This window comes from Labrus mixtus, chromosome 8 (assembly GCF_963584025.1).
Source record: "Labrus mixtus chromosome 8, fLabMix1.1, whole genome shotgun sequence".
Lineage (NCBI taxonomy): Eukaryota > Metazoa > Chordata > Actinopteri > Labriformes > Labridae > Labrus > Labrus mixtus.
Genome location: NC_083619.1, coordinates 19,758,171 through 19,772,348, shown reverse-complemented (window position 1 = coordinate 19,772,348; position 14,178 = coordinate 19,758,171). Strand labels below are relative to the sequence as shown.

At 38.6% G+C, this 14,178-nt stretch overlaps 3 protein-coding genes across 7 annotated transcripts; 2 read left to right on the top strand and 1 right to left on the bottom strand.

Moving 5' to 3' along the window:
• Positions 1 to 1,230: 1,230 nt before the first annotated feature.
• LOC132979300 (ATP synthase subunit g, mitochondrial-like) lies at positions 1,231 to 2,858 on the top strand. Its single transcript, XM_061044991.1, has 3 exons — positions 1,231 to 1,347; positions 1,671 to 1,831; positions 2,659 to 2,858. The coding sequence occupies exons 1-3, from the start codon at positions 1,296 to 1,298 to the stop codon at positions 2,755 to 2,757; spliced, it is 312 nt and encodes a 103-aa protein (XP_060900974.1). The 5' UTR covers positions 1,231 to 1,295; the 3' UTR covers positions 2,758 to 2,858.
• Positions 2,859 to 2,878: 20 nt separating this feature from the next.
• Positions 2,879 to 5,966, bottom strand: ift22 (intraflagellar transport 22 homolog (Chlamydomonas)). Its single transcript, XM_061044989.1, has 5 exons — positions 5,705 to 5,966; positions 4,022 to 4,104; positions 3,748 to 3,834; positions 3,400 to 3,602; positions 2,879 to 3,310 (listed from the first exon to the last, which is right to left on the bottom strand). Exons 1-5 carry the CDS (start codon positions 5,741 to 5,743, stop codon positions 3,162 to 3,164), a joined length of 561 nt encoding a protein of 186 aa, XP_060900972.1. The 5' UTR covers positions 5,744 to 5,966; the 3' UTR covers positions 2,879 to 3,161.
• A 197-nt stretch (positions 5,967 to 6,163) lies between these two features.
• On the top strand, positions 6,164 to 13,800 carry LOC132979297 (outer dense fiber protein 2-like). 5 transcript variants are annotated; one of them, XM_061044985.1, is made up of 17 exons: positions 6,164 to 6,371; positions 6,521 to 6,696; positions 6,815 to 6,941; positions 7,061 to 7,192; positions 7,382 to 7,456; positions 7,779 to 7,850; positions 7,938 to 8,054; positions 9,529 to 9,714; positions 9,800 to 9,909; positions 10,008 to 10,143; positions 10,664 to 10,774; positions 11,203 to 11,307; positions 11,787 to 11,945; positions 12,346 to 12,446; positions 12,544 to 12,706; positions 13,386 to 13,511; positions 13,627 to 13,800. In XM_061044985.1, the coding sequence occupies exons 2-17, from the start codon at positions 6,533 to 6,535 to the stop codon at positions 13,798 to 13,800; spliced, it is 2,058 nt and encodes a 685-aa protein (XP_060900968.1). In that variant the 5' UTR covers positions 6,164 to 6,371; positions 6,521 to 6,532. The 5 variants fall into 5 exon arrangements, with proteins under 5 accessions (XP_060900968.1, XP_060900967.1, XP_060900966.1 ...); XM_061044984.1 differs by having other exon boundaries at positions 6,518 to 6,696; XM_061044983.1 differs by having other exon boundaries at positions 6,164 to 6,432.
• The last annotated feature ends 378 nt before the right edge of the window (positions 13,801 to 14,178 follow it).

Below are 14,178 nucleotides of genomic sequence, written 5' to 3'. Positions count from 1 at the left end.
AATTGAGTCAAACTCAAAATAAAGTTATCGGAGCACTTGCTGTGTTTGGGTGCAAAATGGGTTAGGAGCATTAAGCCTGTATGACCTTCGGAGATGAAGGACTCCACTGTGAGACATTTTTTTATTTACTTAACAATTCAAATTAAATTGATGTGATTTACATTGTACATCAAAACATCATTATCTTAGATAGTACAGACACGGGTATGATTAAAGAATACCACATAAAACAACACATATAACAGCAGTGAGCATGTAAAATCACTGTTTAACCATTAGATTTTAGAGAAAAGGTAGGTTTCATGGCAAACAAAGTTTCCTGCTCTGTAGCTCTACGTGGTACAGAAACTTATTGGAGAGCACCCTCTAGTGATTAATCCTTTGAAAATCTAATTACACACGTCCACCACTGCATGAAACCTCTTAGTCCTGTTTGTGCTTTGTGCTCTGCAGGGTAGAGGAACATGGCCTGAGATCATCTTTGGAGATCTTTTCAAACCACCTTTTCACAATCACAGCTACGGGTATATGGGGAAGTTGTTAGATTTTGAGATATCCTTGTAGTAAGTTTTGCTGAAAAAGTCTTAAAGTAAAGTATAATGTAAAGAATCTTTGTAACTTTAAATCAAACAGACAACCTAGGTACATTTTGCCTGTGAAATTATTGTAAGCTCTATGTCCTGCATTTGTACTTTATTCAGTACTGCATCAGCTTTTAACACAGACTGCAGGGTGACTCAGAGGAGAGTGAGTAATGATATAGTCATCCATGTCATAACGAACACCTTTAAATCCTTTCTTTTCCTCCTTTTTAGACAGTGCACAAATGCAGATAAAAAACGATTTTGTCAAACTGTTTCTTCAGATTTTTGTAGGCTGATAAACCTGATTAGGAATCTTAGTTATAGCCTAGTTTCATTCTTCTATAAACTTTTGTGCTGCAGTTTAAATGAAGACTGTTTCACTGTTAGGCTATTTTTTTTTATAAAATAATGATAGTCCAGTTTGTCTTTCATCTGCTAAATGGCTTAATTTAAAAATGTCATTGAAGAAACATCAACCTCTTGGTTTATCTTATAGGACACGAATTGAATTTGATTATGTCTTTACTTATTCTACTGCTGACAGCAGTATTCTTCTACACTCCTACTACCTTTTATTTTGAAAAGCACAATTGTAGGCTACTTATAAATGTCACTTGACGCTTATTAATTTGAAATGACCCGGAAATACAGTCTCGACACTTTGTCTTCTTCCCTTTTTTTTGTATTCTGCTCTGCAGGACGCTTTGCATCATGGCTCAAGCTGTTCAGAAACTCGTTGCTAAAGTTCCTACTTTAGTGGGTTGTAAGTTCATTCGCTGTCGTGTTTTAAACAATTGAAAACTTAGATAGATGACCGAAGTATACAGCACTATCTAGGTAGGCCAAGTTGTTTCATATTTCTGCACAAGTTTAGTGTGACCTCTAGTACGGTTAACCAAGCTCAGGTGTCAATACTTCAAACTAAGTAGCCTACAGGTGTTGTTTACAAAATAGGCCAGCAATATTTTGGTCTTTTTCGAAGTACATTTTGTCTTTGGAGAAGTAGACTGGAACATTAGCGTTTAACTGTGCTCCTCAGCTACAGCTGTTCGTATATAACATTAAGTTTGTTTGTCTCTCTTGCAGCCGCTGTCACATACTCCAAACCCCGACTGACCACCTTCTGGCACTATGCCCGCGTGGAGCTCGTCCCACCTTCACCTGCTGAAATCCCAAAGGCTATAGAGGCCGCATCGGGCCTCATCAAAAGCTATCAGGCAGGACGCTTGAGACAAACAACAATAAGGGTGAGTCCTCACAGAGACGTTGTTTGTGAAGCCTCTGGTGAAAAGTTTGCGTTTAAATGTAGTGACATTTTTAGTTCCAATTCTTAAAAAAGTGGTCCTACACAATTTGGAAACATAATCTAGTCCTAAATTTACGTTAACCTGTTATATTTTATTGACTTTAAATATAAAATTTCAGATAGCAGAGCTAAAGACCAAGTCCGGAAATTGGTCTGGTCGCTGGAAATGGTGCCAATCCACTTCCTGAGCACTGCCGAGGTGCCCTTGAGCAAGGCACCCCCCCCCACACACACACACACACCAGCTCAGGAGCGCCCACTGTGTCCATAGGATCCTGTTTGAGCATGTTTGTGTAGCATGTTTACTGGACAGAGTGTAAAAACAAATTTCCCCTCGCAGGATCAATAAAGTATAAATTATTATTATTATGTACATGATGTTGGTTTATAGAATGCTGTGGTTATTTTGTGCAACAGTACATGGTTAAAATCAAGTTGACCTACATATACAAAAGACATTACTTGTTCAAAATAGTTTTTGCTAGCAGCACGTATAACCAAAGTGATTTTGTGCCATCTCAATTAGTTCAATTGAAAATGACTCACAGAAATCAGGGGTTGTTGGGGAGGATTTAAAATATATTAACAATAACAGACTTTGTACACATCAGATGTACTGCATTGCATGAAGCTGGCCTTGGAAACATGAAGGTATCGAGAGTGTGTGTGTGTGTAGTCTGTGACTGTTAACATGTTCTAATTGATGAGTCTGTTACAAAAGCCATTCTCCTGAGCTAAACTTGAAACTTTGTTTGTCCTTTTTTGTAGGATGCTTTGAGGAATGGACTTGTGGCCACCGAAGTACTGATGTGGTTCTACATTGGAGAGTGTATCGGCAAAGGAGGCATTATCGGATATGATGTCTGAAAGTTGTACTTGTCTCTTTCCCTCTGCACTTCAAAATGTCACATTCTCAACAACCTGCACTTACATTTCAAAATAAACAGATGTCTATAGTCAGAAGAATATATATATTCTCCCTTGAGTATTTATTTCCAGCTTGAGTAAATCTTTTATTTAAAACAGAGATGCAATGAAAAAATACAAAAGCACAACAAATGAAGACTACTTTAGGGTCTTGTAGAAAATACCTGACTTATTGTAGGAAAGGAAGGTTTGCAAAGGGTTGATGATAACATTCACTGTTGTAAGACTGCAAGGACTTATCAATAATTAAAAATGGGAATTGTTTACGAGTATCACATTTACAGAGAGACTGCCAATGGTGAGAGTTTTTCTTCATCGAGCGGCATGTTTTGCAGATTTTGCCGTTATGTAATGATAGACATCTCCTCTCGTTCTCGACTTTCCGACATTGTTTTTAAAACATTTTCCAAGTATCTGTGGAAAGCTGGCTTCACATGCTGTGGTTCATCCTCCAGGTTCCAGTGAATGAGCGGCAGCCCGCTCAATTTTGAGCCTGCATCAGAAACAATAAACATGTTAGGCTGTTAATATAAAATATAAACAACTCGTGCAACAGCTTTGTGAGGCCTGCAGTACAAATACCTAAAGACAGCCGTTTGTCTTTCACTTCGCTGCCAGGCTTGTGGTGAGCGATGAGTAGACACTGTTCAGCTTGCAAACCTTGAGTGTAAATGAACATCGAATGCCACAACTCTAATTCATCTAGGTGAGTGGAAACATCTGGATTAAAAATGATCACAACACCGCTGGCATCCTTCATCAGTGCTGGCCAGCAGGATTCAAATCTATAAAGAGAATATATACTGAACATCTGTATCTTTGGACAAGAGTCTTAAAAGAAAGTCAATTATGTACAGTGATTTATTTTCCTACTATCAAAATAATCAACAGGGTAAGATCTCAACCTCTGTTAAAAGTAATTTATCTTACTTGAAATTTCCGGAACAATCCCAAAGCTCCACCTCGTAAACCCTGTTGTCTCTGATGTTTTCAGGTTGTGATTCAAATTCGAGTATCCTTAAAAAAAGAAATCAGTGGACATTGAGAGCTGTTTACTTATTCACTTGATTTGACACTAAATTTAAAATGATTTTCCAAATATTTTGTTTAATGTATTTCCATCTTATCTGGGACTTTACTCAGTGAGAAAAGTTTCAGTGCAGTACTGAAGACAAAGTCAATTGGGACACAGGTTTTGTTATACCTTACTCCTTGGGTAGGACTGTATTCACCTCCGACAAACTCTGTGGTGTCGGAGAGAAAATTAGCAAGAACTGTTTTCCCACTCTGAAAAAAAAAAAGAAATCATGATCTTAGTCACATCACTTAATTTTTTGACTAGGCCTCTTTCACAGAAACCTTTTGGTTTTGTCATAGCAAGTAACACATATTTGTTTCCAATAACATTTGAAGGGTGAACTCTCTCTACATGTTAGGGCTCTGGTTGGTGAAGCCTTATTAATATAGGGTCCTCGCCAGTGGTGTAGAGGTGCCTGAAGAAGTGGGCATACTCTCAATTGTTCCCCAAGTGTCCCGTCCAGCAGAGAAAAAACGGCCTTTGTTAATAACAGTGACGTAAGAATCCTCTTGCATGTTGAGTTAGTGTGTACTAGCCAATTAGAGACCGAGTAGGGAGGGTCATCCCTTCACCATACTAGAAGTTGCCGCATCCTACCAAATACTGTCAGTCAATCAATAGTGTGAATCAGGGGAGATTTAGAAGTACCACACCACTGGTCCTCGCTCACCCTGCATTATTCTGCCCTGCAAAGGCAAAAGGCAGTAACTTCAATTTTTTCAAATATGAGTTTTGGTCATTTTTGGAACATTACAGATGTGCTTTATTATGTGGAAAGATATCTTGAGTCAATTGTGTTGTTGTTGTTTTGAGAAAATAGTAGGTTGTATTTGCCTTAACTTCCAAAAGCCCTGGAGAAACCAAGGCAGAGTCCAGTAACTTCACTCATCAGGGTCTTTGCCTTTGTACTGCAGCATTCAGAAATACTCAAACTGAGTTAAGGTCTTCTGCCTTGGTATCGCTGTGGATCAAAGTGAAGTTACTGTTTCACTGCAGTGGAGTTAAGGTGTTATGCCTTTGTTTTAATATCTGTCATCAAGCGCTTCTGACACACACAGTAGCTTGACTAAAGTGTAACAAAGAAATAGTGTTGGTTGTGTTATTTTAACCATGTAACCAAGTGATATACAGTATCAAATGGAAGTTAATGCCTTTTGCCTTGGCATGACCAATGCAAAGGCAGAGTACCTTAACTTCCAAATGAGGGTCAAAGGTCATGTTTGAGCTAAATATTTTTGATGAACATTAATAACCTCATTAAAAAGACAAAGAATTGCCACATTTCCAATATTCTGCCTGCAACTCATTTGGCTGGACAACAAAAAGACTTTAAAGTCATTTTTCTCAGGTCTTTTGCCTTTGTAGGGCAGCATTATTCTGTTGAAGGTACTTAAACTTGAGTATTTTTTAATTATTTTCTTCTTTAGTGGAGAACAGTGACATGGGGCTGATCTTTATTGTTTTTGACTTTCTCGTAGAATTAGAAGTAACTGAACCATCATGTAATGAGTGCCATCATCTATGCTGTCCTATCATTGACCAGTCAGTATGTACGCTGTGAAAAATACAATCTATTACTTTTCTGAGGTTAAAGTTTTTGCCAGATTGCTGAACAACATATAGCCAAGCCAGACACACATAGAGAAACGTAAGCATACGTATGAGTTAAATAACGTAACGTAACAATAACGTTGCAGGAATAATTACTATTTTTTATCTCCTAAGCCGCTAAAAGCTGCTCAGCTGCCTCCGTTAGTTCTTATCTATCTACAACAAAGGTTATGCATGTTCATCTTTGCATTGACTTACCTCATTTGGACCAACAAACAGGATTTTTGCTTTGAACATTTCCACTCTGCAGAAGAACCAGCTCGCCTACAAGCCACGCGACCAAAACAATTATATGACAACTAACTATGTTTCTGCACAATGCTATGCTAAGCTTTTTGGTTTCGCGTAATCGTCTGTGCACAAAATGTTTACAATCTTATTAACTTGCTTTTTTTTTTATTTTTTTTAGAGGAGCTACAGATACCTTAGCAGTACACTTCCGTTTTGTTTCTATGGTATCAACAACACTATTAGCTTCCTCCTGTTCATTGGTTCTTCTCTGGTTTAATCAAATATCGTCCCGCCCACTTTTTCATCTCGGAACGAATCAGTAGAGAGAAAAATAGGTCTGCGTCATCACGTTGCCTCAGAGCTAACCAATCCGATTGACCGTCCAGGAGGGGGCTCTTCAGTTTGGAGTAGCGTTGTTCGCAACCGACTCTTTTTTTTGTAAGTAATATTTGTGTTTTCAGTTGTGTTACTTGTTTACGGAGTGCAATTTTTAAGCTCGAACATTCATAGTTTAAGGTCAATGATTTTTGTCTCGTAGAATTAACAACATGCTCTCTGTCTGTAATACAACGTAAAGCTTAGCAGCCACTTATCCTGATATTGTGGACTGCCAGTTGCCATGGAGTAAGCTCAGGTAGCTTGCATCGTCAAATTTGTCTTTTTAATTTAATAGTTGAGAATACGGGGATACTAAGGTAATTTAAAACGTCTAGTGTTAACTAACTCTCTCCCCTCAAACTGTATGTTGTCATTTATTAAGATTGTATTTTGTTTTGTCAGTAGGAATAGTAGCCTATGTCTCCAGAGGATGAACTCCACAGTCCCCCTCTTGGTTTCAGCTCTACCAGGGAGGATGTTAGTCTCAGCTGTGCTGATCTCGCTACCTCTCAGGAGCCATGGAGAAGAAACAGAGCCCACAGCAGTCTCCAAACAAGAACCCCAGAGGCTGACATCAATTGGTGAGGTCCTATAATGCATAAACATTTGATCATACTGCCTAATATGAGAGGATATAGATATCCTCACTGCAGCCAAGCCTAAATTATTTCAACCGTTTCCTTCCTGTTTGTCATTTAGCTGTGGAAACTTTGCTGTGGATGGAAAAAGCAATTTCCTGAAAATATTGACAGATGCAGAAGCAGCTGCAAACTCTGCTGCCATACAGCTCGTGTCTTTTAAAGATGCCATGGAGGATGGATTCACAGTATGTTTTTTCTTTTGTTTACTTACTTTGCAAACACCAAAGAAATGTAACCCTATTAAGAATAATTCTAAATTGAATTCATGTCACACTATTCTTACTTTGTTTTTCTCTTTATTAAGGATTCAAGGCAGTGTGCCACAGACAAACGTAGAATTATAAGGCAGAGAGGACTTTTGCTGGAGAAGTTGGAGGACTTCAGAAGAATGAATAAGTCTGTCCGACAGAAACTGAAACAGCTCCAAGAGACAGAGGTTGGTCAGAATATATTTGCCTTGTATACATGTATGCTCAGGATAACTAGCCATAGGTCTGTCAGAACTAGCAGTAGAATTATTGTGGCCATTATATGATCATAATAAACACCTTATCCAAAGGTGTCTTGGATTTCTTTTCTCACTCCCTTTTAACGTGTATTTTATAACCTGTGTCTTTGCATACAGGCTCAACAAATTGATGCAGACCACCAAATTGATATTTTATTGAAGAAGCTCTCTCAGGCCGAGAGTGAAAATGAGGTGAATGTTTAATTACGTATATTATTATTATATTATTATTACATATATTAAAGATATTTAAGCTTTTTGCTTTAATTGGTAGATGTGAATTGTGGAGACTGAAAGGGTTAATCTGGGTCAATTCTATTGACTGGATACTGGTAAAGTTAATGCAAAGACTGAGTGATCCAACAAAGCCACATTATGTTCTTAATTATTATGATCTGAATTATATTACATACAAACATCTACTCTGTGAGAATTCATGTTTTGTACTTTATAAATATAATTCTAAATTATAGTCTCATATCATGTATTGATTGCTGTCATTTTTGTCCTTAAGCGTTTAAAAAGAGACTTGAGCGAGACGGAGAGGAGAGTGGAGGACCTGATGGCTGAGCGGAGAGAAGAGCAGGTAGGCACAGAAGACGTTTTCATTTAGAGTTTCGGATAGACCTTGAAGACCTCATTGGAAAGCACCTCGCTATCATTATCTTTGCAGGAGAACATTAAAGGTACCGTCCACATCACCAAGTCTTTGGAGGCAACTCGTGCTCACCTGCAGGGGCAGCTACGCAACAAGGAGGCGGAAAACAATCGCCTGACTGTGCAGCTACGGGTAAAAAAAAAAACGCCTCTATCCGCCATCACTCTGTAAACTGATCTAAAGAATTTACATTCACTTGGATGTCATTTCATCGCAGTGTGTGTGTGTTGAGGCATACTGTTTTTATTAATGTCTGCTGATTTTAAAACCAGTCTCTTCTGTTCATTATAATTATTGTAACGGCGCTTCTTGGATGATTTTGATTATCCTCAGTTGTCTTGCCATTAACTATAACACTAAACATCCTTAATTAAAGATATATATACTCGGGTGTGGGTAAGTAAAAGTACAGGGACAACTTCTGCTGTGCGTCTCATACTTTTAATGTCCGTCCGTAACAGAGCATGACATAACCTGACTGAACAACAACAACATTGACACCTTACTTGTCTTAAAGCAATATCACTCCTCAAACCGTAACCACGGGTAACCTTAAAGGCAAAGTGCATCATATCAAACAGATACTCTTGTAAAGTACAAATTATAAATGTAAATGAAATTAGCATTAAATCAAATAATGTATATTATATATCTATAAAATAAAACTTCACAAAAATAAATCTCATCTCCATCTTAATTAAAATTGCACCTTTAAAAACAGAGGTTTACAAAGTGCATGACAGACGAAGCAAGGGCAGGAGCTCATGAAAAGAGCATGATAAACATTCAGAGTCGGGATACACAGAGTAGTCTAAACAATTCAGACAAAAAGGCCAGAACGAAATGCAAATGCAAATATCAACAAGAATAAATGCAAATGAAGGAATGAAATTCATACAACAAGCAGGTCTCAAAAGGCAGTTTAAATGATAAAGAAATATAATTAAAGAATACAATCTCAACAAAATGATGAAAAGTTTATAACACACACAGGAAATAAAAACACATGAAGAACAAATGATTGATAAATAAGTAAATGAAGCCTTAAAGGTCCGTAATCAGAGGGCATCAGAATACGGACAAGGAATGTCAAAATGTATTTAGAGCAGTTAAAGGATTAAAAAAAAAAAAAAGAGAAAAGAAAATGACATTTAAAAAGTGAGATCACATAAAAAATAAGTCTATAAAAGTGAGTTTTATGAAGTGATTTCGAAGAAGTTTCAAATTCTCTCCTCAGGCAGGCCGTTCCAAAGTGGCAAAAAGCACGGTCACATTTAGATTTGAGTCTCAACTTTGGAATGACCAGTAGAGAACAACCTGAGGATGTCAGGTTGCGAGATGACTCATAAGCGATCAGCATTTCAGAGATGTAATCCATGCAGCACCCAATAAAACAAGCTTTAAGAGTGATCAGTAAAATCTTAAAATCAATTCTTAAACTGACAGGGAGCCAATAGAGGAAAGACAAATCTAATAATCTATGATAATTGATTATCTCTCCACAGGTGCTACTAAAGTCAACAACATGGATATCTTTGAGATACTATGAAGTAAAGGCGTAATAATCAAACGTATCTTTTTAAAATAATGTTTTTTTTCCCCCCAGACTTTAGAGAGAACCTTAACGGAGCAAAAGTTGGAGGTAGACGATCTGAAAGTGTCCATCACGTCTTTGACTGAAAAGGCAGCACAAGACAAGCTATCCCTCAAAAAAGCCACGCGAGCACAGAAACTGAGAGCTGAGAGGTTCGAGGTCGCCATTGAGAAATGCTATGAACAATTGAGAGAAAAGGTATAAAGTCTGTTTTTTTGTGTGGTTCTGTTCAAAGTGTCTGTTAAGGATTGTGCTTTAACTTTTTAACTTGTTTGGCATTCAGGATGCTCAGCTGGCAAACGCCCGCTCAGAAAGAGACTCGAGGAGTAAACAAAAGGAGCAGATGACAGATGAGAACAACCAACTTTTAGCTCATATAGAGATATTGAAAAGGTTGGCCATTTTTTTGTCTTCTTTCCCACACACCGCCCCCTTTTGATTGTGGAAATCAATTTTCACTAATGAATTTTTAATGTGTGTGATCAATACAGCCACATTGCAGACGTGACAGGGAGGCTGCAGAAGGAGAAGGACGAGCTCAACGCAGCCAACGAAATTGTGATGCAACGAGTTGAAAAACTCGGCGCTGAAAATGGAGAGCTCAGCGTCAATAATGCAACACTGAAGGTACAGCTTGCCGAACAGCTTGCATGCATGTGTCATTACTGTAAACAGCATTAAAACCCTGTTGTGAATATGTTTCCTTTAATTACTCACACCTCTTATTGCTTACCTGCAAAGAGAGGATCATCTGTCAGTCTTTCTCATTTGGCAATTCTGTTTCGCCTTAATGTAAATGCGCATCTTTTATTTTATTTTGTCCGTTTATTTAACACTGACACATGCAATAAATTGCTTCATATGTAAAACAGGGAAGAAGCCATGCGTACAGGTTTCTAGCTGTGGTTGAGTTTGTATCCCTGTCCCTGGCTTTGAGGCTTTAAGGATTAAAACAGAATCATTAGACTTAAAGAAATACTTACATAGTGATACTATACAAATATAGACTTTATGAACACAGTACAAATAAAAGACTAAATAAGAACAAACAGTAAAATGAAGGTCTTATTCGTGAGGAAGCTGGAAACCAGCATTTTCTCTCTCATTTTTCTTTTTCGATCATGTTTTGGTGTTGGTGTGTTTCCAGGCGTCAGTGGCGGAGTTGGAGCAGCAGCTGGCTGATTCTGAGTCGGCCCTGATAGAAGAGAAGATCGTGTCCCAGGAGAGGAAACATCAAACTGAGAAGTGCCAGTTTCAGGTTGACATCTGCTCATTTAGCTTTTTACCTTTTTTTTTTTCTTTCTTGTGATTTGTTTTTAAGAGCTCAAAGGGGAAGATTAGGTCGGACACACATTTTACAGGAAGCAAGATTTTTAAACGCGCCAATTTTTATTGAAAGCTAACTTTGTACGGCCTAAAAACCTAACATTGCAAATTTATTGCCATTATTTTATATGTAAATTAGATGTTTTAGAGTCTGTTTTCCGATTAGGTAAAAAAACAAAACACTGTGGGGAAGAAAGCCAGAGTCATAATATGAGAAAATACAAAGCATAGTAGTGACAAGTTAACTTTAAATCATTTTTTTGTCTCTTTTTTTTTTGCCATAAACAAAAATCTAATTTTGTGCTTTGCTCAAACTGTTTCAATCATAGAAGGTTTTACTTCCCTGTTTTTGATTTCCAGGCTGCAGAGCTTCAATTCGAGGTAGAGGATCTGAGGATGAAATATGCAAATCTTTTAAGAGAGACAGAGAAGACGAGAGATGAGAACGATTCAGAAGTTGAGAAGGTAAGCACCTGCCCCTCTGTATGACGACTGTTCCTTTTTCATTAAATAATTGATTTCCAAAACAATGAATACCATCATGTACATTTGACTATATTTGAATGATGTTCTTTCTCTTCATTTCTTTGTTATTGCACTTGTACAATACTGTTGTGTTTTCTCAGTATGTTCAGCTCTATCTCCTGCTGCTGAATGGCTACTCCGACTGTTTTTGTAGCCGAAAAGCAAGAGAAGCATTAAAAAAGTTTTTTTTTCACCTGGTTCTGCAAACTACAAAACCTCTGACGTTAATTCTTTGGAGCAAAACACTTCAGCTAACAACTGCTGGGGCTCATTTTAAAGATCAATCTTGGCACGTTCTGCACACCTTAAGGATAACACCCAGCTTTGAGCGTCACTTTCAGAGGAGTGTCACATGTTATGGCTTGTGTTTTTTTCTGTTCTCCCATATCCAACTCCTTCTGCCGTCCTCCGGTGCCCAGGTGAGGCAGGAGCTGCAGAGGCGTGTGGAGGAGCTGAAGTCGTTACCAGAGTTACTGAGCTCAGCTGAGCAGAGTCTCTTCGAGTGCCAGGAGAACCTGCGGCGCTCAGAGAGGAAGTGCTCAGAACAGTCAGAGTCCGTTAGGCAACTGCAGGTTAAGGTGTGGAAAAGTGAGCCGTTGAGGTCAGAGAATGTAAAAATGTAGGCGATAGCACCAACCCCATGTGTCTGTCGACGCATCTTGTGTTTTTGGTCCTGCAGTGAGATTGTCTGATTGCAGTGGGATGAGTTCCTTTACAGCCATACTAACATATGGACCCAGTCATTGTTGTGCAGTGTGCGTCCTTTTCATCCATCAACATCTTTCTATGAATGTTGATGAACTGCTGCCTTGAAAACTTCCCCTTTTTGTGTCGGCTAGATTGTGGCATTGAATAGCAAATAGCATTGAATGATCTTTTATTCTGCACCGTTTTCTGTGTGATCATGAAGCTTCTTGTTTTCTTCATTCAGTTGAGACGAATGCAGGAGGTTATAAATTCTACATTTGACTCCTTCAGATGGAGAGTCAGACTAAACTGCTGTCATCCTCTGTGGAAATGAAGAACTCCATCCATGAGGCCAATTTACAAATACAAGAGAGGGTGAATTCTGTCCAAAAGTAAGAAGTCCTCTTGTGTTTGTGCTCTGGTGAGCATGTTTGTATTTTTTGTACAGATAAATAAATGTATTTGAATGAATTTAACATGTGATTGTAGACAGATGGAGAATCTGCAGCAGGAAAACCTGGAGCTGGTTCGGAGACTTGCGGGTCAGGAGGAAGCTCTCAGCTACAGCAACCGACAGCTGGACCAGCGCTCGTCGGAGTGTCAGGCCCTCAGCCGGCAGCTGGAGGCGGCTTTATCAGACGTCAAACAGCAGGTACAGCTAAAAGACAGTTCAGTGACAGATGAGACGTACATAGAAAACAATGCATTATGCAAAATAGAAAGTATTTTTCCAATAAATATTTCTCTTTTGTATCTTTTGGTAAGCTTTGATTGCTACAGTCTACATCATCAAGTCATCAAGATGAATAAATGCAACTTGGTCACATTGTCTTAACAACACTACAACCAATTTTACATTTTGTATTTTTCAGAATTTGAAGAAACATCAATAAATAACATTACAAATATTCCAATGGTTTTTTTAATGGGTTTTTTTTGGGGTGTTTTGTGCTTTTATTGTAGAGATAGGACAGTGGATAGAGTCAGAAATCAGGGAGAGATAGTGGGCAATGACATGCAGGAAAAGAGCCCCTGGTCGGATTCGAACCCGGGCAGCCCGTTTGGAGGAATATGCCTCTGTACATGGGGTGCACTCAGTAACCGTTAGGCTACCTGCACCCATATTCCAATGTTTTTTTCGACCACTCTGTACCCACATTTTTCAGAGTTAAAGTGATAAATCTTGACATTTCATGAAAACATTTGTCCTTTCACTATTTGATATAAACAATTAGAGCACCTTAACGTCAACGTCTTTGATACTTTGAAGTGTTTTCAGATAACTATGTTGCACTCAGGACATGATGTGTTTCATTTTTCCTCTTGTCCAGGTCAACAAGGTCAAAGGCCGAGCTGTTTCGAGAGAGGAGGCCCTTCAGACTAGAATCCTGGAGCTGGAAGCCGAGAAGAGCCGAAGAGATAACGAGCTGCGGCTTCTTCGTCAGAAAAAGATCACTGTGAGTGTCCTGCTTGTCTCTATCAGAGAAAGCCAAACGTTTTCTCGTGTTGCAGGCTCGGATATTGATATCGAGCGAAACTGTCGTCTTTTTTTCTCTGCATCTTAATCTTCAGGCAGAGAAACAGTTTGAGGTGCGTCTGAAGGACCTGCAGATCAGCCTTGACCAATCAGAGAGCCACAAACAAAGCATTCAGAACTATGTGGATTTTCTGAAAAACTCGTACACCACAATGTTTGATGAGGGACTGCAGACGACAACTTTTGGATCGTCGTATTTTCTAAAGTGAGTAAAGATTGATGTCTTAGGGGGTTTCGTGTGTGTGTGTGTGTGTGTGTGTGTGTGTGTGTGTGTGTGTGTGTGTGTGTGTGTGTGTGTGTGTGTGTGTGTGTGTGTGTGTGTGTGTGTGTGTGTGTGTGTGTGTGTGTGAAAATCACTTTTTGAGAACCTATTGTGAGTTTGATAGTTTTGGACTGTCTTTTGATACTTCTACAGTTTGCTGGAAATGTGGGACTTTGATTTTCCAGGTATCAGGAAAATTGACTGTAGTTAGAGAGGTTTGATGACTGTTTTTTTTTTTAGCTTATGTACAAGAAGTAATTGGTGCTGTCGTGAATGTATAAACTTAAAATGAGGCTTCTGGGTAAGACTGACACTGACTAAGACA

Coding starts and splice junctions, on each gene's coding strand:
- LOC132979297 (XM_061044985.1), top strand. CDS start 6,533: ATGTCTCCAGAGGATGAACTCCACAGTCCCCCTCTTGGTTTCAGCTCT. Junction 6,697..6,814: donor CCAGAGGCTGACATCAATTG/GTGAGGTCCTAT, acceptor TTTGTCATTTAG/CTGTGGAAACTTTGCTGTGG. Junction 7,193..7,381: donor AACAGCTCCAAGAGACAGAG/GTTGGTCAGAAT, acceptor CTTTGCATACAG/GCTCAACAAATTGATGCAGA.
- ift22 (XM_061044989.1), bottom strand. CDS start 5,743: ATGTTCAAAGCAAAAATCCTGTTTGTTGGTCCAAATGAG. Junction 3,835..4,021: donor AGTCCTACCCAAGGAGTAAG/GTATAACAAAAC, acceptor TCTTTTTTTAAG/GATACTCGAATTTGAATCAC. Junction 3,603..3,747: donor GATTGTTCCGGAAATTTCAA/GTAAGATAAATT, acceptor TTCTCTTTATAG/ATTTGAATCCTGCTGGCCAG.
- LOC132979300 (XM_061044991.1), top strand. CDS start 1,296: ATGGCTCAAGCTGTTCAGAAACTCGTTGCTAAAGTTCCTACTTTAGTG. Junction 1,348..1,670: donor AGTTCCTACTTTAGTGGGTT/GTAAGTTCATTC, acceptor TCTCTCTTGCAG/CCGCTGTCACATACTCCAAA. Junction 1,832..2,658: donor TGAGACAAACAACAATAAGG/GTGAGTCCTCAC, acceptor CCTTTTTTGTAG/GATGCTTTGAGGAATGGACT.